The 27,167-nt window shown below is 39.1% G+C and overlaps 1 protein-coding gene across 46 annotated transcripts in view; it reads left to right on the top strand.

The window, feature by feature from the left end:
* The window catches only part of ANK2 (ankyrin 2), a 336,471-nt gene extending 319,278 nt beyond the window's left edge, over positions 1-17,193 (top strand). For 42 of the 46 annotated variants that reach the window (XM_072119238.1, XM_072119243.1, XM_072119237.1 and 39 more), the window contains 8 exons: positions 1,080-1,359; positions 1,931-2,228; positions 7,117-7,209; positions 7,657-7,740; positions 8,672-8,836; positions 10,366-10,542; positions 12,572-12,663; positions 15,110-17,193. In XM_072119238.1, coding sequence (XP_071975339.1) covers positions 1,080-1,359; positions 1,931-2,228; positions 7,117-7,209; positions 7,657-7,740; positions 8,672-8,836; positions 10,366-10,542; positions 12,572-12,663; positions 15,110-15,293 — 1,373 coding nt within the window. In that variant the 3' untranslated portion in view covers positions 15,294-17,193. The remainder of the gene's footprint in view (positions 1-1,079; positions 1,360-1,930; positions 2,229-7,116; positions 7,210-7,656; positions 7,741-8,671; positions 8,837-10,365; positions 10,543-12,571; positions 12,664-15,109) is intronic. The other 4 variants (XM_072119240.1, XM_072119248.1, XM_072119251.1 and 1 more) reach the window with 4 other exon arrangements.
* The last annotated feature ends 9,974 nt before the right edge of the window (positions 17,194-27,167 follow it).

The raw sequence follows: 27,167 nt of genomic DNA, 5'->3' as shown, positions 1-27,167 counted from the left end.
TTGGTGTACGGAGCTGTGGGTGGTGTCATTTTTTGCGAAATTTAATAATATGTTCAATGATATCATTTTTAGGACTGTACGGCCTTTTGATCACTTTTTATAGATTTTCTTATATTTTTCAAAATGGCAAAAAAGTGCCATTTTCGACTTTGGTCGCTATTTTTCGTAACGGGGTTAAACGCATTGTAAAAAACGTTATCATATTTTGATAGATCGGGCATTTTCGGACGTGTCGATACCTGATGTGTTTATGATTTTTACTGTTTATTTATATTTATGTCAGTTCTAGGGAAAGGGGGGTGATTTGAAATTTAATGTTTTTTTATTATAATTTTTTTTTTTTAACTTTTTTTTATTTTTATTTATACTATTTTTCAGACTCCCTAGGGTACTTTAACCCTAGGTTGTCTGATCGATCCTATCATATACTGCCATACTACAGTATGGCAGTATATGGGGATTTTCCTCCTCATTCATTACAATGTGCTATCAGCACATTGTAATGAAGGGGTTAAAACGAAATAGCCTCGGGTCTTCGGAAGACCCGAGGCTACCATGGAGACAGATCGCCGCCGCCCCCCCGATGACGTCAAGGGGAGCGGCGATCCCAGGTAAGATGGCGGCGCCGCTATCTTTTTGAGGCTGCCGGCAGCATTGCCGGCAGCCATCGCTGTGAAAGCACCCGCGATCGGTGCTGGCAATATGCAGCAAAGACTTACCGGCTATAGAGAGGGCTCAGCCCGTGAGCCCTCTCCATGCAGCGCTTCCCGACCGCCGCCGTGAATACACGGCGGGCGGTGCTTTTCTAGGTGGGGGCCGCAAAATGTTGTCCCGCGGGCCGCAGTTGGCCCGCGGGCCGCGAGTTTGAGACCCCTGCTCTAGACCTATGTACGTACTAATGCATTCACTGACATCTATCCCTCTATCCACTGAGGCCCACAGTCCTAACTCTCTACTACAGACCTATGTACAAACAGTAGCAGTGAGTGGTTATAGCGTTTCATAGTTGGTTGATATTCCTTGTACAGTCATGTTGGTAATACTTTGCGGAGTAGTGAATGCTTCATTTTTATTCTTAGGCTTTTCAGCTCTTCAGGATGAGTTCTCTAGCCCGCAGAAAAAGATCAGTATTGATCATTCAGAATCACGGGGCTGTGACAGAGGTGAACATCCCCCCCTTGTGTCTGAGGAGGACGTTTCAATCAGTTATTCATCCTTCCATGAAAGCTCAGCCAAAGCTGAAGATGACAAGTCTGTTGCAGAAATAATCCGTCAACTACAGAAAGAGAAAGTAGTGTCAGTCTTCTCAAGGGAATCACAGGAAATATCAAGGGCAGTGTCTTCTGAGCAAGAGTATGTGTAAGTTTTCATCTGTTGAAAAAGGGTTGTGTGACACTTCATCTGATTTTAGTCAGATTGTATAGTTTTATTTCTCTACAACACAGAAATTGTAAGTGAACATTACAGCGTGTTACAGAGCACATATTTATTTTCTGTTGAATAGACTTTTTATTCTACATTTTTACAACCCTTATCATGGTAACAAAAAACATGAAGATCCAAAAAGACATTCAGAATAAAATGTTGCTGCTGTCGGAGGTGTGTCGCTGTAAGGGTTACTGTTAGGGCACAGGACCTGGGGACAGTCTGAAGCAATCTAATGCTGAGACAAATGAAAGCTATGGCTCAGAACTATTTGCAAATAGCTGTTGAGCGGTGGACCTCAAAACAACAACAGCTTTTACTGGGGGGCCCTAGGAATCCTCCTCTGACACTGAGACAGTGCCCACCACAATATATATTAGTACTGATCTCAACATTATCCCGTATAACATTGCCTGCACAGTTTTCTATAATAATGAACCCTAGTAAAAGATAATTGAAATTTATTGAATAAATCCTAAATTTTATTTCTCCTTATACCCCGTAGTGTTACATCCCCTGATCTAGAGAAAAAGCTGACAGAGACAGCTGAAGACACTCTGGATTGCAAAGAAATCCCTCAGTCCCCACTTGGAACATCTAAAGATTTAAGTAAACCCAATTCAGAGACTCCTGTGCCTGACCAGCATAGTGAGTCTCCTATTGTGCAAGAACCAGAAGATCAATTGGAGCAGGAACAGCATGGAACAAACAAAAATGACCTCTGCATAGTGGAATCATCGGACGAGCAAGCAAACAAGTCGGAAAAGGTTGCTGAGTATAAATCGCTTGACTCATTTGAAAAGGTAAATCTCTACTAGGGTCATCTTGTACCCTAAACAAAATAGACACCTATTGTGCTAATGGTCAGCTTTTAGGGTTTGTAACCCAAAATACCCTAAAACCAGACTTAACCTGAAAGTCTCACAGTGCTGTGTTATGGAGTCATAGACACCTCATGAGCTGTTATATTGCAATAAGCTTAGCGTCTGGGAGAGAATACCTCCATCATTTAGCTTAAATTGGAGTTTGGAACATTTTTTTAGTAGGTGGCACAGGGTGGTACAGAATACATTTTGAATGGTCCGTTTGGTTAAGTGAAGATATTTTCATTCCACCATAGTTATGCGACGTTTTGCCTTCGCCATAAAGGCATTATCAACCATAGATAAAAATTACAGACCTCTCAATTCTTTGGAAAACAAAAATGGTCAGCGTATCAAATACATATTTTCCACACCTTAGACATAATACAGCTGTGTACAGGAACCCTTAACTAGATGAGGCTCTTATCTATAAATATATAAATACTGTTCTCAATATACCGTATTTTTCGGGCTATAAGGCGCACCGGATCATAAGGCGCACCATCAATAAATGCCTGCTAAAATGTCTAGGTTCATATATAAGGCGTACCAGGTTATAAGGCGCACCTGATTATAAGGATGAATGACCTGTGGCAGACCTGTGCACAGTTTAAGGCAGCTGTTTGTAAGTACGGTTCGTAAATCATGAACATAATGTATTGCACATTATGCATGGATGTTTACAGGATATATTCCGTCTCTGCTCCTGAAGCCTCCCTCAGATATTGCTTTCAAAACATTGTAGTAAAGTATGTGAACACCAGATATATCTGGCAAAACAGACCATTGACTCAGCCGCTCACAACTCATCTTTGGTATAAATGCACACAATCGTTGTTTTAGGACATGTGCTAGCTGGGTTTTTTTAGTGGCAAGCTCCTTGTTCTGATGGCAGTTGTAAGCAGAGCTCACCCACATATTCCATGGGACTGTCATCTACATCCCATACACATATGGACAGACTCCTATAAGATTTGTGGTGTACAGCTCCTTTAAATAGGTATTCTTATATGGGCATTCAAATTTAATTTGATTAATCTGCCATATAGGCACATTTACAAAATTGCATGTTATAAAAAAAGATTAACTGTGTTAAGATAACTTTGCATAATTGTATTCATATTGTCCCTTAGAAACATGATAGCTGATGGATACGAGCACACTCTCACTCCTGCACCGGTGGCCAGGCATGCGCTATCGAGGCCTGACCACAGGGATTCAGCTTTCAATACCACAGGATGGCTGAGGGACATGCAGTTACTGCCGGCCATTTTATATAATAAAACAACTGGTTTCTTTACATCATTCTTTCCAGTCGTCTCCAAGGACAGCTTCATTTCTAGGTGGCCATATGACTTCATGTACAGGAAATTATCTTTACACGGGTACATTTATTTAACATCTCTCTATATGGCAGATGAATTAAATTAAATGTGGATGCCCAGAACAGAATACCCCTTTAATAAGCTGAACCTTAGTTTCAGTTGCTGTTCCTTTTAGTAAAATTGGCACTGCAAGAAATAGGTTTTTGTTCATTTGAAAAAATTGTTGCACTGAAAATTGACAATACGCTAGTGTACTGTTGTGAAACTAGTCAAGTGAATTAGATTTTTTTTTCTATCCAATCACAGGTAGCATAGGTTCAGAGAATTGCTGGAAGCAAAGGAAATATAATAATTATGCAAAATATTTTTTTTCCTATGCTACCGTTATAACAGACATCATAACAGTGGCCCAATTAAAACTTCTATATCTTCTGAACATTGACACCTACAAACATAGTTCTCATGTTATATTGAAGACTAGATTGTGAAGATTGTGTTACTAGCTGTTTCCAAACCAGAGAGCATAGGGATTTTTATATAAAACTCTCCATTCCTAACTCTAACTTTAAAGAAAATCTACCACCAGGATGATGGATTGTAAACCAAGCACATGTACATGCTGCTGTGTGTCCCTTCTGGCATGATCTACTCTTCGTTTAGCTTCTTATGCCATTGTTTTTATGAAAAAAAGCTTTAAAAATTATGCAAATGAGTCACTTAAGGCCTTTTTTAAATAAAACAATGTCATAAGAAACTAAAATAAGAGCAGATCCTGCCTGAGGGGGCACACACCAGTATGTCAGTGTGCTTGGTTTACAATCCTACATCCTGGTAGTAGATCTCCTTTTAAAGTTGATATCTCCGGTTCTGTTACACCTAAAAACACAATCCAGATGTCTTTAATATCACACAAGAACTGTGTTTCTTCACCAGCAGAGAGCTTCAGGGAGGGTTTAAATGCCTTTTTACACCTAAATAACATTGATTGTTATGTTATATAGAATTGTTTCCCCTAAATCCCTTCCTCATCCAATCCCTTCCCTTCCTTGGTTGAACTTGATGGACATTTGTCTTTTTTCAACTGTATATACTATGAAACTAAGAGCATTTACAGAAGAACATGCACACTGTATCTGTAAATTGACCACTTACATATTTTGGTAAAGTTTTATTCAATCTTACTATTTCTTAAAAAACATTAGTGGGTGAAAAATACACATTAAAGTCATGGGTTTTATCCATTAGAGTCATTTTTCTTCTAATTCTATAAAGAAGAAAAATATGTAATAAAACAAACTATCTTTTTGATCTAAATTCATGAAAAAAACTAAGTATAAATTGTTATGATATGTAAAGCTGTTTACATAAAGCTGTGTACACTTAAAGAAGACATAAAAAAACAACAAATGACAGCATAGTCAATATTTGTTACGTTTACCCCTTTTTTTTATTATTACGTTGCAAGTAAGGGGTAAGCATTATTCCCCTTACATGTATGCAATTAGAACAAATATGTGTAGTTTCCCTTCTGTAGAAGCTTCTTTTCATTGTCATTGGTGACTGGTTTCTCCCTTGTACAGAGAAAATCAGGGAAGCATTGTGTAACTTTTATTTATTTTGTTGTACTATGCAGCAGACATTCACCAGTGGTGTTAACCATTTAAGTGCCATGGTTGAAATGCCGCAATCTCTGTTGAGATCATAGTATCCCATGACATCATCAGGGGGTGTTTAAGGTGTTAGTAAGACAGCCATAAGGCAGGTTCTATCAGAAATGCAACAGAATGAAAATATACTCCAATACAGTTGTAGTGGTGAGACCCCCTAGGGTTAAAATACCTTAGTGGGTTTACAATTAAAGAGAATTTATTTTAAAAAGTTCAAAAACAAAAACCTAGATGTTCAGATCACAAACCTTTCCTTAGGACACAAAAGTAAAAATTATAAATAAGTATAAACATGTTAAGTATTCCTGCGTCCCAATATAACAATAATTATCCCATACATTGAACACTGTAACTGAAAAAAAACATCCAAAAGTCCTAATCCGTTAGTCCATTCAGAGTAGAATGTATAAATAAATGATATTCTGAATTTAATATTGAATCATATATAGAACCATGTTTTTTGTTCCCAAATGAGTATTAAGGTAATTATTAAGAGGTTTTGGCACCCCAAATGAAATCTTTGGCAGGTCTGGCCGGGTGTAGGTTACTGCTATAACAGCACAGGCCATAGTAAATTTACACCCACCCCTTGACGCAAACTTTTCAAAAAAGTGGTGCAAGGGGAGAAATGATAAATACCCCCCATTCCATTTATTTATTCACATACGGATGTTTACAAATGCATAAAATTATATAAAAATATAAAAGAAAATGGGGGTTATCTATCAGGCCTTCTGCGCCATGTCATGGAATAATCACAAGTACGAGCTTATTGCTAACACTTGCAATTATTTCCCCCTTTCCGCCACCTCCATGCACAAGCACTGGCGAATGAGGGAACAGAGGGAACTACACACTATCTACCTTTTTATATAAGTTTCTGAGATCATAATGCACCTAATAATAAATAAGATTGACATTTGGATAGCACAGTTAAAGTAGCCTACACAGAGTCAGTAAGGCAATGCTGGAATTACAATTTAGTTTTTTTGCAATTTTTTCCAACTTCCTAATACATTGTATGGGATATTAAATGGCACTACAGGCAGTCCCTTTAATAACACCTGACTGACAGACAACCCCATGCATCTCTGTAAACTGGAAAGGAAAAAAAGGTTTGAGTATTTGGCAGTAGAAAAGGATATGCAAACACCAAACAGGGCTGCAGCAGTAAGGAGTCAAGGGGTGCTTGAAATAATGACAAGATCTGCAGTTTCCCACACAGTGATCACTGCTTAATACACCACACAGTGAGAGGATAGTATTCTGGTATGGACAGGAAGTGGACAGGGCAGAACTTCTTGTCTGCTCGGGCAGGCTGAGGTCTGAAGAGATACTGAACTGGCAAACAAAAGAAGGAGGCATGGTTCACTGGTAGCCTGGAGAAACATGACTCTTCTCTTCAGAATTGACTCTTTGTCTACTCATTTGCATATCAGAAAAACAGCTGTAATGAAGGTACTGTGCCTCAGTGGCAAATCATTTTAGGTCATACGGAGAGTACATGTAACAGCAGGTATTACGGTTCTGAGGGGTAAAATTCTAGTCTTCTTTAAATTTGAGGAGAAGCATCTACAGGAGAGTAAAACAAGCAAAAAATGTAAATGAATTCCTAATTAGGAAATAATATTGACATCATTCTAAATGAAGTGCAGTAAATATAATGTGCTTAGCATCTAAATACAATTACATTACTCTAGTATTTTAATGAATTTGTGTGACAGCTTGCAAAAAAATTACATTTTTAATTAGTTGATATATTAGAAATTGACGTAGAATTTAAGGAAGCCAAACCTATAGAATAGTAAAAGAGTACTGCTTCCATGCCTCCACCAGGACCTAGCAGATGAGCTAGGTGATCTAGAGGCCAACTCTGATGAGGACGAGATGGTTACAACCAGGGTCGTTCGCCGCCGTGTGATTATTCAGGTACACAGCGTTTAATACCTGCACGTCCCTCAGCAACAAAGTCCTGGTCACAATTGCAAGGAGTCTTTGATGGCCATGCTATGCAATTATGCACTGCGTAACAACATGGCTGTCTGCATGATTCCCAAATTATGCATGCCCAGTTCTGTGACTAATCAGCACCCCCCACTGATACCAGTAGAGTAAGTACATTATAAGCTTCCTCACTTCACCTTCAAAAGTTCAGATAGAAGACCATCATGATCATCTGCAATGCAGGGTCGACTACTGCACTTTTGTCCAAGGTCCATGCATGAACCTAACACTTTTTTTTGCAGATTGGTTTTTAGAGTTTTATTGTTAATTTTACCTATTTCTTTTGTTTCATGCACCTTCTAACAGTAATGTGGTTGGGAAGCAAATGGAACTACCCAGGAAATGTCAACTATTTTTTTTTCTTTTACTTAGGCTGACAATATGGCAGATATTCTTCCTGAAACTGTAACAGAAGAGCAGTACACTGACGAGCATGGCCATATCGTGGTAAAAAAGGTATTGTATGCCAAAAATATCAGACAGAAACGCTGTATTATTTGGCCATGATCTACTGTCCACCATCTACTTTTTCCTTACAATGCTACTAAACAAGCACTGTTTGCATTAGCAATGTTTATGGCAGTGGTGGCAAACACCTGGCATGGGTGCCAGAAATGGAACTCAGCTCTGGTGCTCATGGTTGGCTCTATCAAACCCGCACAGAGCTTTCCAGACAGGATGAGTGAATCAAGGTCTGATCCCTGTGTGCCCCCTCTGACAGGATCTGCTCTCATATTAGCTCCTTATGCCTTTGATTTTACAAAAAAAGGCCTTACATATTTTGCAAATGAGTCGGAGGGTCCTTAGGGCCTTTTTTGGTAAAAAATGAGGGCATAAGAAACTAAAATAAGACTGGATCCTGCCAGAGGTGGCACACCCCATCATATCATTGTGCTTGATTTGCAATCCTTGATCCAGGTGGTAGACTTCCATTAAGTGACGTATGTAAATGTGATCGGTGCACTTAAATAGAGGTGCTTTCATATTGGATTTAATTTTGCCACTCATGACATAATGGCACGACCATCTGTTTCTATTGTGGCTGGGAGCCTCTGTGATGCTCAACATTAAACCATGGTATTTACAGATGAACTGTTATGTATAAGTAATCAGACCTCCTAGGGCTCAAACCTAGGGGGCCTAAAACAATAGAAAAAAGGGGGAAAATAAAAATCACATCCTTTTCCAGGAATTCACATTTAAATCAATAAACTAAATCCTTTAAAATATACCGTAATTTTTTTTCCGTATGACAAAATTGGTAACTTAGGTCACATAGTGGTATCAATGAAAACTTCAGCAGGTCTACCAAAAAATGTAGTAAAGCTGCATGCAAGTCTTCATTAGTTAGCCAGGTGATATGCATATTGCCTTTTACAACACTCAGGTCACAAGGAAAATCATTAGAAGATTTGTATTGCCTGATGGTACAGAAAGAGAAGAAGTGGTGGCGCAGGGAGGACCACAGGATCAAGTTACTATAGAAGATGGAGACTCCGTATCTAAAGTTGTGAAACGCACCGTACTCAAAAGTGACAGTAAGCAGTCTGAGGTAAGACCTCCTAAACAACATGAATTGAAAAAGACTGTTTCATAATATATACAATAGAAAGTGAATTTTAAAAGTCTTCATACAGGAATCATATAAATCTATCTGTAGAAAGCATGTCATAGAGCAGGAGCTGAGCAGAGTAATGCACAGTTTTATGAGAAATGTAATGTAATTCATATTTATTCCTCCCATACTGGCAGTTTAGTGGGCAGCTGTGCTCAAAAATTGGCAACTATCTGTTTGCACATTTATACTCACTTAGTAAGGTGGATGCACCATGCAAGTGAGGCTGTTACTGAGTAGTGTGCAAGATAGGGTGCTACTCACTGAGTAGGAAGGCTTATACACTATGCAGGGTGAGGCTGATGGGCAAATAATAAGCAACTACTATAGAAATACTACTGCTCCCCCTGCTCTGTAGCATGCTGCCTGCAGATCAGTCCATTATTTTAGGTTCCCTTTGATGGTTTACAAACCTGTTAACAACTGGTAAAACATTATTATAAATTTACACCAAGAGTATACATGTATGATTATAAATGAATATTCTTAATGCTAATCATTACCTGAAAATATTTAAATTAATACAAATTACTAATCATTTAAAATAGATCAAGAAAATAGAGAAGTGCCTATAATTCCCTCATCAAAATACTCTATTAATAATACATTATTGATGTTTATTAAACTGGTTACATGTTAACTAGTCCTTAGATAATTAATAACATTTCAAAATATTGACAGTCTAATGAAATATTGATAGAATGATGCAGTGGAAACCTGTTACTATTCAAAGTAGTGGATCCATTTAGTGAACTCTTTGAAAATAATATTTAAAGACAATGTTGCATAAGAACCTGCTCTATAATTTGCAGTGTGCATTTACAGTAGTACATGCACGCAGTACATGCACCATGCCTCACTGTGAAAGTCCACAACAGAGATCATTGGGAACTGTGAATTAGATGCCATTTGTGCTTACGGCACCCAACTGTTCATAAAGCCTTAGACTGATATTAAGGTTCTCAGAAGAATAAATAAATTGATTACCTATCCAACAAGCCAGATACTACATTTTTTGTTTGAAGGCCTATTAGTCACATCTTTGCAAGTGACATTTTTGACCATTAATGTTTTGACAGGGATCATTAAAAAGCCGCTTCAGAGTAAACAGTGCTATATAGCCTTTTGCTGCGCTAGAAGTACTTTGCACCATCTATTAGTTTGTCTAGTTTGATACAGAAAACATTTTTCTCACTATACCATGGCAAAACTAGGTCATGCCCCCGATATCATAAAAGTAAAAAAAAGTGCTTAAAAATGGTCTAAAACCATTCATTTATGTGGCACATTTTCATTTTTGGTACAAAATTACACCAGAATACTGGTTCAAGCTGTTTGATAAAGCTCCCCCAACTGCATTGGTCATGGGAAATAGTTTTCATGTATTGTTCAGTAATATAAAAATCCCAGGGTAATAAACAATAAATTCAAAATAAAGATGTAAAAAACTAAAATTGTGTCACCAGATCTCATTCTCTGAGCCCAGAGTTGTATCGTCAGAATTTGAAGTTGAACCTGTGAAAGGACGTAAGGTCAGCAAAGTTGTGAAGACCACCATGGTCCATGGTGAAAGGACAGAAAAATATTTTGGAGACACTAGTTTAGCATCTGATTTGCCATCGGCTAAGGATGACTTTGAGCAGGTAACATGGTGGTGGTAGTAGATTTGCCTGAAGGCATCATATATAGTAGAATATCATTTTTAAAATTTCTGCTTCTGTAGAGACTAATCTGTAGATCAAACCATTTGCAGGATTAGGTGTAACTGATTTATACTAAACAATCACATGCCAGCTTCTTTTACTAGAGGTACATTCTATCATTAAATCTCAAACCCTATTAGTTCTTTTGGGCAAATACACTTCCGTTATTTTGTACCAAAATAAGACTAAACTGATTAAACTACTTTTGGGGTTTTACATTGTTATATCTATGGTTTGCTGCTAGAAAACCAGCACAGTTGAAGCGTAACTAAACTTTCAACAACTATTCCAAAATAAATTGAGCAGATGATAATAGTAAACTTTGTAATGTACTCTATTAAAGAAATATCTTCCTGTATATTTATCTCCAGATAAAGTGTATAATTACAGACCATTCTTGGATAGTCTAATCTCCTCACAGAACTCAATCATCAAGAGAAATACTTTATGAAAAAAGTGATTATTAGTGATCCTTATCGGTCTTGAGTTGTACATACTTCAGAAGGTTTTTAGATACAGTACTCACAGTAGGAGTAAGAAGGAGCAAAAAGGAGAGGCTACTTTACTTAAAGAAATACATTACAAAGCTTCCTTTTATCACCTGTGCTATTTATTTCTGAAACTTAAAAAAATGCTTCAAAGGTTTAGTTATGCATTAACTTATAGTGCTTATCTGGGTATAATATCTTTCTTATCTAAACAATTACAGACAGACAGGTTGTCTGAATACAGAGGTTTCATCAAATGTGTGTCCACTAAAGCATGTTAAAGCCTTTGTATACAAACAGAATTGCATAGTGATGGGACACACTGCGCTGGGCTGGAGGGGAGCAGAATGCTGAATGGATTGTCAAGTTTCAGCAATTAAATTATATTGTTTGCGTTATGAAAAGCAATACGATTTTCCAAAATACTTTTTTTATCAATTTCTTGCAGATTTATAGATTTCTGATTGTCATCGTTCAATGGTAACCTTGATTTATATATTCCGGTGGATGGAAATCTGTCCATGGTGATATGATATTACACAGCTGTGTGAGCTGCTATAATACAATGCTCTGATTACCACATGACCAGGGACAGATTTCTATCCACAGGAAGTAAACAATGAAGCTTCCTATGAAATAACAGCAAGTAAAGATCTTGAAAGTTGTGTGGGATTGATGCAGAAAGTATATTTAAAAACTGTATAACTTTTCATGTTAAAAAAAATACTATTTACCTGCTGAAAGTGGACAAACCATTTAAGGATCAGCCCAGTACAGGATCAGTACAAAAATGTATTTATCCTTGAAAATCCCTTTAATATAACATCAAGACGCACCAAAGAAACTGTCAAATAAGAAACTGCAAATTCCCAATGAGCAATGTCACAGAATAATTGTGTTTCCTCAATAAACTGGGTGATTGAAGAGCTTTATAAAAAAAACTAGTAAATCCTTCTCTACAATCTGTTAATTAATCTAACAACTTCCACAGGGATACTCTGTTTGTAAACATATTGGTATATGCAAATCTCCCTCAGCTAAGGCATACTTCTAGAACAACACATTGCAGAATTATAATACTCCAGGGATGTGGTGAATAACATTGGGAATCTGGGGAATCCAGGCAGAGATCTCATAGCAGAAGAGAATGGGAGAACTGAGGGGTTTGTTTGTCACTAAAAGGGACACATTTAGATAGATGTAAAGAAAATCGATAGATAACAGAAAATAAGTCTGACAGATACATCCCGATGAGCACATCTAATGCATACTCATAGATAATAGCGGAGTGGGTGGCTGCTGCTGTTGGCAGATCAGAAGTACATTGCAGAGCTATTTTTATATCTAAGTGTTATGCATGTGCACAGCTAAAATAATCTCAAGTGAATATTTCGGCTGCCTGTCTTTAGATGTATTATTCATGCCTTGAAAAAACAAAACCTATAAAATCGCTCAGCAGTAAGATTTCTCTCATTTTTTAGGCTTTATGCTATGTGGGTGGAGATGTAAAAGTTCAGTTACCAAATTTAGTGGAATCACAGATTACCAAAGAGGATGGATCTGTTCTTAAAAGGTTTGGGCTGGCATGGCATCAACATTAATTGTTCTGTAGTGAAACTAACAGAAGTGCTCACCTATTCACATGATGAGTATCTGTTACCCATTTATACACAGAGGAAGGCAGTTTTGGTCTGCCCACAGCCCTTGCTGTCATAATATATGTTTTATTTTTTGGTTTGGTTATTTGTTTTCCCTTATATGAGCAAACTCTAGTACCGTACAATACATACTACTGCTTTTATCTTCACCTATTATGGGATAACTCAGAGAAAACAGCACAAATAACTTGCCTTCGCTGTGTGTAGGTGACATTCATGTGAATTTTAACCTTCCATGTAACAAACTCACGCCATACAATCTGCAAACTTTATTACTGTCAATATGTAATACCAATAATGCCTGTCTACTGTATAACCTCACTGACTTGCTCTTAGACTGAGGTGTGAAGACTGAACTGCAAATCTCTCTACATTGCACAGCAAAGGTTACCAACATCTGCAAAGGAATGGCAGCGCCAGGCACTTTAAACTGGATTTTATATGGAAGCCCATATACTGTACCAGCAAGTTTACAACAAAATGCTACGCTGTTATGTCAGATAATACAGACAATATGCAATAAACTGAATTAGGGCCATGCAAGCAGTGGGGTCCATTACGTGTCTTACATTTGACATTTTGCAAATTTTGAGTCAAACATAGGAGTAAAATAAAGGCGGAAACATACAGTGCAACCAGAATGCGGTGAGCCACACTGAGTGAAAGACTTTCGTCTGTAAATCTTTACAAAATTATTATTTAGTAACTATATCATGTTAACAGTAATAATTTTGTAATTATAAATTTTCTGATTTCTTGAAAAAAATGTGTTAACTTGATCTGGGCATCCAGATCATAACTGCGGCTGTGCACATCCTGGCCGCCCCATGGTCACACTGTTTATTGGTACCAAAATAATAAACTTGAATGGTTTTCCTGTCTATTTATGTGACACAGTCCTGTTCAACACAGAGCTTACCAAAGGAACTAGAAAAACTGCTGAAACAAGAAATGTGTTCTGTTTTGCTATAATCCTATTTTGGATTTGGAAAGGCAGTCAGGTTATAACTTTATTTGTAGAGGCAGTATATAGTAAATCCCTCTCTCTACAGATACTTTTACTGGACAATGCCTCTTGTATGTCAGATGTATACTGTTCAATCAAGTGTCTAAATTGGAATATTGGGAGTATGTGTAACATTCATAATGGGTGCTGTTTACCATATATTATATGTATATTCAAATGAGAATTTAGCAGTATGTATACATTTGGATATTTGGCTTGTCCCTTAGTATCGTACATTTTCTGTTCAGTAGTGGCAGAGAGAATTTATCGACTGCTATTTGGCCGAGCACACAACGCCCACTTCCATGTTATTGTCATTCAGGTCTGAAGTATTAATTCTTTGTAAATGGCATGATTGTCAATGGAAGCACAATGCATCCAGCATTGGAAGGTTTACAGTATGCGAAAACAAACAGCGAAATGAAAATCCTACTTAAAATTCATCTCTAAAGCCTGCTTAATAGCAGCCATCTGGAACACTCCTCAAGCCGCCATAGTAAACACTAGAGATAACAAGCTATTGGTTTATGAATTAGCCAGCTAAATAAACATGTCTTACTTGTGCTCATGCATCTACGAACGCTAATCTCTAAACACAGAAACGGGTATTTTATACATTTCAAAAAAGGCTGCATAAAGCCTAATGCCAAAGCATGCATGTACAGGGGTCAACCAATGAATGGCCTGTGCTGCACTACTGGAGGTTATTGCCTACGCATTTGAATGAATGTTCCATTGGTGCAGTCTATGGAGCCGTCTTGAAAAAATTCTATTAACTTGTGTGGAGAAAAGGGAGCTACAGCTCAAAGGCAAGTCCTACCTAAAAAAATAAAATGCCAGTCTCAAATCCCAGGCTTCTACCTCAAATGTTTCAAAGGTTCCAACTTTTTCATAAAGGTAAGTAGATCAACAGTACTTTTTAGTGTTTCAAATATAAAGAATCTGGATCCTTTGAAACAGGTAGAAGCTTGGCATTTTTATGACTTCTATGGAACCATCTGCTTCCAGCTCTGCACACTCTTTTCTGATATGCAATAGCAGGTGTGTGAAAGATAAGAAAATATAGAGGCTTCAGGTAAGTGCCTAATGTAAAGTGTCATTTAGTGTCATGAGGTGCCGTATTTTCCCCAAGAAGCACCAGGATGGAGCTTGTAATTGAGCATTCTCACGGTGGCTTATTGTGGATACCAAAATCCCGTTTTTAATATACACAGATTTATTATATGGGTGTTGAGTGATTGTAATATGGCATGAGGCCTAATATCGCATTGTTATTTTGTGTATGCTGTCATCTGTAGGAAATGAGAAATACCATGAAGGTCCAGTAAATATTTCATGTGTCTTATTCCATTCAGAACAATGATGAATAAAGCCTGCACACAGAAGAGGACTGTGGTGAAGGACCAGCATGGGAAACATGTTTTTGTTGAGCAGCTGGAGGATGTTCCAGAAGTGCTACAGAAGGACGACCTCCAGACTGATCTTCAGCAACTTCTCAACCGCTTCTGTGGAGAGGACTGGAAGAAAAAGGCCAAATGAGAGGCTGCTGCTTCATACTTACAACACATATCTGTAGTCAGTATGCAAAAGATACATTCTAGTCCATGCACAAGGGCCACAGGTACCATGCGCAGCGGGTAACACTGACACTCCTGTTCTGCAAATGTCATAAACAAAATGATCAGTTTTGTAAGTGCAAAGATAATTTGTGACCAAAGATAGCATCCTTTCCTTATGGATGGTATAATCCATACAATCTTTTTTTTTTGTCTGAAATGGATTCAATTCCCTTTCTCCTACATGTCAGCTCCGTCCACAGGCCTCTTCATTGTGTCTACAAAGGCAACCTTCTAAAGATGGACCATACCATATTACTTACACAGAGTGAATGTGCTAGGTGGATTTGAAGATGCCAGATGCAACTATAGGCCTTGATTATACTTTGCTCTAGTAATGAAATGAAATAGACTTGATAAAGTTTTCTGCATTTAGGGCAGGATTACAATGACGTCAATACACTGTCATTACAGCCCCAGGTTATTCTAGTGTCCGGATCGCTACATCTAAGTCAAGAAAAAGTTAAAATAACCAAAAACATAACCAAGCTGCTGCTTACATATAAGGCAGACGAACACAATATTCTGATATTGTAAAGTGGACTCACTAGTCCGCACCCACCTACTCTAATGCAGACATGTGTCAATGCTATAGCAGACCATGTAGTCCTATGTCTAGTGGAAACGGCTGCGGATGTGGCACTGTAAATAATGATACGGGAAAGATAATTCCCCAGTTAAAGAAAACTAATAATAAGTAAGTCACCTTGTTTATCAGGATTTCCTATGGCACATGCATGTGGCATTAAACAAAGATTAAACTCCTGTAATCATGTGTGGAACTTGTTAACCCTCTTAGCACTGAGCAAGCAGTTTTCACAAATGTGTCCTCTTCTATTTCTGTATTTTATTTTTATGTCAAAAGCTAAAGACACAATGCAGGTTTCAGTTATTTTTTATGTTTTTACGTCGGGACTAATCCTTGGAAATTATTCTAGCATTTATGCACTTTTTTTTTAAAAAAAAAAGAAGGGATTATAAAGAAAACGGAAATATTTTTTGTCTTCTGTACCTTATTCTTCTCGTGGTTTAAACTATGTAGCCTTTTAACGTACAAATATATATATATAAATACTATAAGCACTATACATTATAAACCCATTTATTTAATGTAAGTATAGTTTGGGAATTGAAAAGAACAAAACTCTGAATTAATCAAGGACACACTAATTTATAAATAATACAAGGAAAAGTGAAAAAAAAATCTTAAAAAAAGAAAAAAAATTAAATTAGGCCTTTGCTCTTCACGATTAAGGTGGGTAGAGGGGGAGACCCACCGAGAGAGATGAATGTCAGTTGTAAATTATTAGGGTTTCATTAAACCCCTTAACAATTCTGTAGGGTTTATTTAATTAAAATGACCTACTGTGTAGCTTCATTTCTTTCTGGCGGAGACATCGCTCAATGACTTTCTAGGCAGATAAGTCAAGTCACTTACCATAAAGTCTGGACAGGAGTCTTGCAGCTATTGTCATTTAGGGCCATCGTGTCCATTGTGTGACAAGGTCTGAAGAAACAAAATTGGTTGTGCTATTTGCAGTGCAGATGATGTCTGTGTAACAGCATAAATTGTTCCTCACGTTTATGGTTCTGGTTTATTCTTTTTTATTTCTGCTCTGTTATAAAACAAAGTTTACTACTGTGAGAAGTGGCATTTAAGTTGATGATTCAGCATCTTGTTCCCATGGTGATAACACTAATTTAATATATCTATGAGGGCATGTCTTAGTTAAAAATGGCAAAAAATAAATCACACTAACAATACATAGCTGCAACGTGTACAATGGCTGATTTAATTAAATAAAGTGTTCTATGTACAAATACCTGCCTGTCTCTTCTCTGTTGTGTAACACAAAGCACAAGTATTAAACATGAGGGGGAACACTGGGAACAAGCACCATTGAACAGTTATCTGGTGGACACATCTGATAAACTGAACCAGATTTCACAAGAGAGTCAAGAGGCTATTACAAGTAGACAGCAACATAAGGCTCCCTACACAGTTCCTCTGTCTGCAAAATTCAGCTGTCATTGGAGTGTGAGTGCTGCTCCGGCACCATTGACAAAAGGAACAGGTTACCCAAGCCACCAATTGGAGCACAAATAGAATCTTATGGATTGGGTAGCCTACTTGGCCATGTTTTCCAAGCCCTGTGCACACGTGCATGAGCCCAAGAGATAAATGGGACTAGCACACATCTCCATTTTATGTTAGTGTGCATGAGCTCAAAGCTTTGGCCAAAACCCAGCCAGTATACATTCCCTCTGATTGTACTGACTTTTTCTCCACACCATTGTTGTGGTGTCTGGCTGGTGACTGGTTAGTACCGACCCAACATTATGGTGTCACTTAGAAACTCTTGCGGATGAAAGTTACTCTATTTTATTACTTGTAATTGATTTAATGAAATAAAAGTTAAGTATCAACAAACACTCCTTTCCCCATCTCTCCCCTACCTCCACAATAAATTTACGCGGTACCTTTGGTGGTGTACACCTGTAAGTGCCAGTATAGATCAATAGCTAAGTGTATAACAAGTACCATGGTGTCACTTATTCAACCTACCTACAACCTCTTTTTCTGTTTAACTGTCTAAGCACCTGATGGTAACAGGGGGCTGATCTCCCCAGTTTAGTTGTTATTTGGCTAGGATCATCAAGCCTATGTAGTTCAAGGACCGCTACACACATCTGGTTTCTACAAAGTTGGGGCAACTGCACAGCTAATATATCATTTGCAGGTTTTCTCACACAGCAATGTGTTCTGGAGATGTCAATGGGGCAGATTTACTTACCCGGTCCATTCGCGATCCAGCGGCGCATTCTCTGCGGTGGATTCGGGCCAACAGGGATTCATTAAGGCAGTTCCTCTGACGTCCACCAGGTGGCGCTGCTGCGCTGAAGAGCATCGGAACGCACTCAAGTTCACCGGCCTATTCCAAGTGAAGGTAAGTGCAAGCTCCGCAACACATTTTTTTTTAAAAATGCGGCGTTTTTTCCGAATACTTCGAGTTTTCGTTCGGCCAATTCAGGGGAAATCGGCGCAAATCGGAAATATTCGGGTAACACGTCGGGAAAACGCGTATCGGGCCCTTAGTAAATGACCCCCACTGTCTTCCATCATACTTATAACAACTTCCATCAGAATTACCTCCTACTCAATTTAATGGGATAATTGGGGACAGTTACTTATAGATCCAGGCACTGTGACTTTTTATATATGTTATTTATGGCCTCCTTACTTTTAAAATAAATTTTATAATTATGCTAATTATTATTTTTATGGTAGATTTAATTTAAAGGGTGGTGCTGCTTTCTCTTCTATTCTAGGGGTCGTGTAAAAGTAAGTTCAAAATACAGGAGGTGCTTTTATAGTGATTTTTTGTGTACAGAAATGAAAAATTACTATCTATTCATGTGCAAACTGTTCCAACTAAAAATCCAATTCTGTGTGTAAGTGACTTTGTAAACTCCACGACCTATTGATTTGGAATCATTCCTTGCTCTTGTTTACGTGTTTCATTGGCTTTATGCCTTGAGGATTCCACTACATAGTCCTAGTTTCATCTGCATTCCACTGAGGATTCTTCTTCTGGAGCGGCAGGAGAATAACGGGGAATACCATCTCTATTTACTTCCCCACATAATAGAATCACAGGTTCCCTGAGCAGCAGGAAGGTCACAGAGGCATTTTAATGCCATAGCCACCAGAAATAAAATATTTAAGGTGCAAACAAAAGCTGTTTACATTGCTGAGTGCGGATTTATATAGATCCAGTACTGCAAATAAACCCGTAATTCCAGATGATTGCTCTGAGTAGTATTGAAAATTACACTAGCCATTTATTTATTTCACATCTCATTCATGCATTTTATCAAACATAGGTAAAGCCTCTCCTTATTGGATATTAGGCTATTTCATTCTTGAAATGTTTTAAGCTTGTTTTTGCTGCAGTGCTTTAAAATGCTAACAATGCATTGTTGTCTATGGGTGACATATGTGAGGCCGTACACACGTCCCCATATGGTAGTGTGAATGCAACCTAAAACCCATAAATTACCCCAATACAGAAACTACACCCCTCAATGTATGAAAAACAAACTTTAACGTGTTAGTTATACCTTCAGGTGTTTCACAGGAGTTAACACGGCCAGGTATAGAATGGAATACATCGCTACTGAGAGCATATTTGCATTGTCACAGTTTACCAGCTTTTTCCTATTGTAATGTGGACATATAAGAGTTTATTTTTTTCCGGTATGAGATCCACTTTTCAGGTACATTATTTAGGGGGTTCAGTAACTAACTGATGAGATTTTTCTAAATTCTGGTTTAGGGTTTTTTGGCATTTCATTGTACCTTAAAAATTATATGTTATCTTTATTCTATGTGTCACCACGATTATGGCGATTTTTATGGTTGACTTGTTTTGCAGGTAAAGCCTGAAAAGTGATTATTGAGGGATGCAGCAACAGACATTTCCCTACGTACGTGTACATCTTATTGCCCCATGGAGTTAATACTCCTGAAAAGTGATTATTGAGTGATTTTGTCGGGATGCAGCAACAGACATTTCCCTACGTACATGTACATCTTATTGCCCCATAAAGTTAATACTCCTAAAAAGTGAGTACTGACTTGATATTCAGGGGGCCTAACAGAGAGACCCAGGTCAATTGGGTGAGAGCCAATTGGGCCTAGATCCAAGCCTAATAGCCTGCCTGTCTATGTAAAGGCAAAACTTCTAATTCTTTATTTCTTATTTAAGTTACTGTGAACTAAAATTAGAACACAAACCACAGGTACAAATCTTTACATTACATCTTGGGTTTGGAGTTGTGAATTGGCACTAATAGTAAATAATAATACATTACAAAATAAGTTTGTTGCTATGAAATATAAAAGGTGAGATTAATGGCTTGAGTTCAGAATACCGGAGTGGCTGGACCAGAGGACGGGTCTGCAGCCTGGCAGGTCTGCAGCAGGTGGTGTGTACAAGAAATATGAAGGGAGAGGCTGATGCAATAGGTTTCTCCCTGGGGCAACCCCTGAGGTGTATATGGGTGATGAAGGATAGGGAGCCCATGATGGCGAAGCAGCATGATCCAGGGATCACATAGAGGCACTTTGTGCAAATCAGCTCAACAATTCTTTATTCAACCTTAAACAGCAAGCAACAGCCAAACATTAGCAGAAGAAACAGCAGGCTGGAAAGCTGGTAGGAGATAGCTGGTCCACAAAAATGGTTGCTCACAGCCTGGTAGTAGCTTCAGGCTGGACTGGTAGATGGAACCAAGTCTGGACAGTGGACCTCTGCTCTGGGGCTTAGTCTTCTGACTTGCCCAAGGTGTCAGGCATCTGGTTTGATACACCTCTGCTTCCTGGTAGCATGACACTGGCTTGTGCAGCACAGACGGGTGCTGCACTCTCATCTGCTTTTGGAATCTACTGATTCAGGACCATGTGCTCCCGCCCACAATGGGTTTTTATATTCCCCTGGTGAGGTGGTAGCACTCCCCAGCTACCAGCTTGCTTTACAATAGTACAAAGGATATCATTGGTTAATAACATTTCACATGTTAACTCTTGCCTTACTAGGCAGTGGCTTCATGCTGCAATTACTAAGTTTCCCATGTTAAAGACCTCCTAGTGAGGTGATCAATCTCACCAGGTAGCTACTGGCATGAGGAAGGACATTTACACAACACCTATTCTGGTTTTGTTTTAATCTCGCATCCCGCACTACTAAATATCCTGCAAGGAGGTTCTTCAGGGACCTAATTCCTTTTGAACCTCTGTGAATATCATCCTCGCCTCGTATTAGAACTCTCTCTGCTGTATATAACATCATTATGGAAAATAGTTTCACCTCAATACCTTCATTTTTCCATGGTTGGAAATTATGGCACAAGTTCTCCATGCCCTGTAAAGTGCAAGAAACCAACTATAAAGTGCTCTATCGCACTATGGAAGCAATATGGATTTTACGTACAACGCATTAGGTCCAATTGGACTAAATGATAGAAAATCTAAGCTTTCTTTGAATCTGTGTCTGTCTCTATGTGGTAAATTCCCTGATTAGTTCACATTTAGCTTTCAATGGTACTTGATCATGGCGTGTATGAGTTACCTATGTATCAATTTATGTTTTGATCTTATGGCTGTCGGGTTACCAAACCTGCACACATTTAACAGAGCTTCCCACCTCCTGTGTTGATGTCACAGGATTGAGAAAACGCAGTAGCTTCAAATGGCTGGCCGCTCTGTGGCCAGGGGTCGTCTGTAAGTCGGGTGTTCTTAAGTAGGGGACCGCCTGTATAATGTCTATGTGCTGAAAACCCCAGGGGCCCTATGTCATTGTCCAGGGTCTCTCTGTTCAAAAAGTGGATAAAGGGACAAAACATTGTCAGTGTAAGAAAGTTGGTGTGTATTATTAAGTGGTCAGTTACCTTTATGGTGGATTGTCTCCTCCTTTCATAGACAAATTTGTTGGCTTTTGTTTATTGCATGGCGCGCAATCATCATCAAAGTAGGGATACAATAAAACAAGATCAATGTAAAGTTGTTAGTGGGCTCACCCAATGTGATCAAAATGTATCGAAGTACCTTGTAGCCTAGCGGCAGTAGATCATTGTATTATTTGTGGATGTTGGATTAAGAAAGAAATAACAGACCCACCTCTTCCGCGGCCACCCTGGTTCAAGCAGCAGAATCCTGGACTCTGGGGCTTCAAGTTAAATTGGGCCAGAGGTGATAATGTTACATACATTGTGCATGTGATTACATAGCAATCTTTGGCTCACCCTTCATGTGCCATTCATACCTGAGTTTGGCAAGTGCTGCATTACTAGACACTGAAAGTAGAGGACCCTCAGGACATGATTATCAATGTTTATCGATTTTTTTTTTTTAGAAAAGCAGCAAGCTGAAGATTTTTTTTTCATCGCAAAATACCCCTTTTAACAATTCCCTCTATTCTAAAAGGTTATACATTAGTATCCAATATAAAGGAAATTTACCACCAGGATGAAGGACTGTAGACCAAGCATACTTACATGCTGGTGATCCACTCTTCTTTTAGCTTCTTATGCCATTATTTTTTTTACCAAAAAAGGTTTTAAAAAATCATGCAAATTAGCCTGAGAAGCTCCAGGCTCAAATAACAGATATGGAGCCCCTTGGACTCATTTGCATTATAAGCTAAAAGAAAAGCAAGTCCTGATATAGGGGGCACACACTAGCATTAAGTTTGCTTGGCTTACAATCTTTGATCTTGGTGGTAGATTTCCTTTAAGTCGTATTTATTGAGTCATCAAATAGGTGGGAGACCAATTTGCCTATAGCTAACACTGTATAAAGAGGGTGTATTGCCCTTATACGAACCCATCATAAAGGAACCAGGAGATTAAGGCATGTAGTGGTTGCCCTAAAATCTGCTAGATCGGCAACAAGTGACCATTTCTCTGGGCAAAGAACTGTTTGGACTGTATTTTAGCTATTCAGTGTGGAATATGCTCTGTGTCGGATCAGCCATTCCCCCCTCTTTTTTGGCTTTATTGTACATTATTAATCATGGCCGAAAGTTTTTGTGTTTAAAGCTGCCTAGATAATACAAGTATGTTTGGAAAAGCCCTGATATACGACTTTTCTTGTATTCTTATATTAATTCTTGTGGCAAGTTAATGAGGTAAAAGCCATTCTGGTCATTGAAATGCAGGGCTCACCTTACTTCCAAGCAACTTTAAAGTTAAAGGGTGTCATCAATAACACAATCCGAAATACAATGGCTACAATCATCTCTGTACAGTGGAATCAGATTTAAAGAAGGTCACTCATGACAGCCACATAAATACCAAGAGGCAGAGACTAATCATTCCGGTAAATTATTTAGCCTTCTGCTCCGCTGACTTCTTTATTTAATGAAAACATAAATATCAGGTCCGCTGACAATTTCTGGAACTTGTACACTATAAAGCAGAAATTGCCCAATAAAGCACAAGTGATATCCAGCAAATTCAAGACTGGTACTTATGCAACACCCCTGCCGATGCAAGGGGTTGTTGCGAATACGCCCCACCATGTAGCTTACAGCTTGTGAAGGGTCTGATAAACCCCACAGCAGGTCACTACATAACACAGGGGAGCACTGCAGCGGTAGAGTCTGCCTAGTAAGGCATGAGTTAAGTGTTGGATGTGATGCAATATGTGTCAACCAATCACATGTATTATCCTATTGTATCTGTGAGCTGTGATGCGATTGGAGGAGGATCCACCACCTGACCAGTGGGAGTAATAAAACCCCTGGTCAGGAAAGTTCTAGAGAGCAGTCCAGTCTAGTTAGACAGGGAGACAGACCAGTGCAGCCAGAGCTCAGCTCACTGCCTGAGCAGCTCTGAGGAGCTAGTTAGTGAGAGAAAGGGGTATCATCCTACCTTTAAGGGTGATATCTGAAGCAACCCAGGACAAGCTGAAGCATCCTACTAGGACACAGCTATCTCCCAGCCTGCCATTGCATCCAGGCTGATGACCCATTCCTGTGGTTCCCTCTCCAACTGCAGTCCCAGCATTCTACCATTTGTCAAGGCACGTTGCTACTGTTCCTGTCGGTTCCAATAAAGAACTGTAAGTTATTTTTGTTCAACGTCTGCCTCCACCTGGTCCCTGCTACTATGGCTGTCACCATCACGGGCACCCTATTCACCACACAGAGACTCATACTCCAGACACTAAAGGGTTGCCCCAGGGAGAACCGCTATAGCAGCCTCTCCCTCATCATTTCTTGCCAACACTACCCTGCTGGAGACCCGCCAGGCTGTAGGACAGCCCTCCAGTCCCCATACCAAGCACCGCGACACTAGCGTGCCTAGGCCGCAACCGCCAACCACTCAGGTATTCCGGGCCCAGCTGTCTCCAGGCCCCAAGAAAAAGCTAGGCCCCAGTGGGGGATGTTGCAAGTGGCGTCACGAACAGGATTTATACTTCTGTGCCTTATTCTGGCACTATAGACTGTCCTTTATTACAAAGACTGTGCTGCCTAACCCTGCTGCCATTCGGGTTTAGGCCCAAGTGATTGTGTGCATTTCTACATCGAACTGTGTTACTGCTGCCCCATGCTATCGAGCTCCGCTCCAGAGGTTAAGAGGTTAATCCCTGCAACGGACTCTGTAAGCTCTGCTACGTCTGGTGCAGCAGCGCCTGAAGAGCGTACCTCAGGTAACTGTGGCACAGCAAGTAATTCCAGCCCGTCAGAACCTTCACTGGCGGGAAACCCAGAGGCATTGCTAAGCTCTGCCCCCTGCGTATATGGCACGAATCCTGCCTCGGAGCAGTATGTTGCACGAGAAAATTCAGCCTGCCACTGCTCCTGACAGAAAGGACTCAAGCTCTGCCCTCTGGCGCGAAACTCTCCCACGCTGCAACGCCAGTGTGAGCCCACGAGGTACCTCAGAGTCAGCGCAGCCGCCCTCCAGCATCAGAGAGGTTAATCGGCCATCTCAGCAAGGAGTTAAGTGTTGGATGTGATGTAATATGTGTCAACCAATCACATGTATTATCCTATTGTATCTGTGAGCTGTGATGCAATTGGAGGAGGATCCACCACCTGACCAGTGGGAGTAATAAAACCCCTGGTCAGGAAAGTTCTAGAGAGCAGTCCAGTCTAGTTAGACAGAGAGACAGACCAGTGCAGCCAGAGCTCAGCTCACTGTCTGAGCAGCTCTGAGCAGCTAGTTAGTGAGAGAAAGGGGTATCATCCTACCTTTAAGGGTGATATCTGAAGCAACCCAGGACAAGCTGAAGCATCCTACTAGGACACAGCTATCTTCCAACCTGCCATTGCATCCAGGCTGATGACCCATTCCTGTGGTTCCCTCTCCAACTGCAGTCCCAGCATTCTACCATTTGTCAAGGCACGTTGCTACTGTTCCTGTCGGTTCCAATAAAAAACTGTGCCTAATGGAATGAAGAAATTGTGAATACCGATAATTAAACACATTTACAATGGAGTTATATTATTCTGATTGTAAGAATAGTAAAAAAAAAAAAATGTTTTCAGGGTCAGTCTGACCACTGTACGAGTGAGGCATAGCACATCATGCTCTGTTCTAGCATTAAAGACATTAAATATGCAGTGTGGAGCATGGCAGGGATATGAAATGCTGCATTACACATGTAAATTAGAAGATTTCCGTTAGCTATGCTACCAGTAATCACAGTTAGCAGTTAATATCTCTGTTTTCCTTACTCTTAGAAACACAGATTCATATAAAAGAAGAGACTGTCTTCTTTCATAGGAAAAAAGAAGTGAGGTTCTATGTGTCACAGAGCCAGAGATACAGCCCCCTGAAGTGTAGCCCCCTCCAGATTCTTAGCCATCAGGCTACAGGGAGAATTTGCTGCACACAGGAGCTGCTGCACCTCAGAGATAATGGAAATATTCACTTTATATGTTACTACATTTTGATAAGGGATAATATCAACTAATATTCATGTTTTTAACCCTCTCCTATCCAGAACTATTTAAGAACACACTTTCTCTCTCATTGTCTTTTATTTTGTGATATTTTTTGGGGGGGTGAAAATTGACTGATACAATGAACATTCAATCCTCTTCGCCTAATGTCACTACATATTAACACTGCGACCAGAAAATGTCCATAAAGTTATATGTAACACCAAAAGCACACACATGTTCTGGATTGAAGTTTTTATTTCACACCATCCTCCATTATTTACACCTATGATATGATGTTCTCACTCATATTCCTATGAAGCGCTGAGGGTTCTGTTATTGTGCAGCTAATACAATGGCGCACATCTAAAAGTGACTTTTCATCTCATTAGCTTGATGGATATACGATTATTTATTTGGGTTATCATTGTGTAAGGGATCATATAATGATAGATCTTCTGGATTTGTACATATTTTAGAGGAAATTTAGAATTTTCATCCAATATTTGCATTTTATTTCCGTTTTCTGCAAAGTTGCATGAAGGTGGTAGTGTGTATGAATTTAAAAGTTATTCTTGTTTACATGGTGATTACAGAATAGGAGCTTTTTTAGATTGTGCATTATATATTTTTAAAGACATTTGTGGATAGCAACCAAATATGTCATGGTTTTTGTTTCAGCATTTTAGCGAGTGTAAATTCTTAGGCCCCTTTCACACTTGCGTTTTTCACGTGCGTTTTCTGCGCATGCTTTTGACGCGTGAAAAACGCGCCATACAAGTCTATTGAGACGCATCAAAAACGCATTGCACTCTGAGACACTTGCAAGTGCAATGCGTTTTTCGCGCATCAATTGCCATAGAAAAGATAGAGCTCAGCCCTGAGTCCATTTCACACGCATTTTCTGCGCGTGAAAAATGCATTGAAATTGCATTAAAAACGCGCGTGAAAAACTGAGACACTGAACAAACTCTGACTGAAAACTGATTGCACTCTGATGCAAAATGTGCGTTTTTCACTGACCAAACTCTGATCGCACCCTGATCAAACTCTGACGTGATCTGCAACGCAAGTGTGGAAGGGGCCTTAATGTTTTGTATTGTGGTATAAATAAATCTGCTCACTTTGTGTTATTATTTTTAAATCCCCATTTGTGAGTAAACCTCCACTTCAACGTGAGTTTTATGTAAAAATGTACGTTATCAAGGCATTTTCAATGCACTTTTTGTTTAATAATTTGTGTTTGTCACAAAGTTAGATGAGGTTGGTCCGGGCTTTCAACTGTTAATTATATGTGGATTTATTCATGTGAACATATCGATATGAGGCATTTGTGAACTATACAC

Source organism: Engystomops pustulosus, chromosome 1, assembly GCF_040894005.1.
Source record: "Engystomops pustulosus chromosome 1, aEngPut4.maternal, whole genome shotgun sequence".
NCBI classification, from domain to species: domain Eukaryota; kingdom Metazoa; phylum Chordata; class Amphibia; order Anura; family Leptodactylidae; genus Engystomops; species Engystomops pustulosus.
Note: the sequence above shows the minus strand (reverse complement) of the source record. Positions and strands in the feature narration are given on the sequence as shown.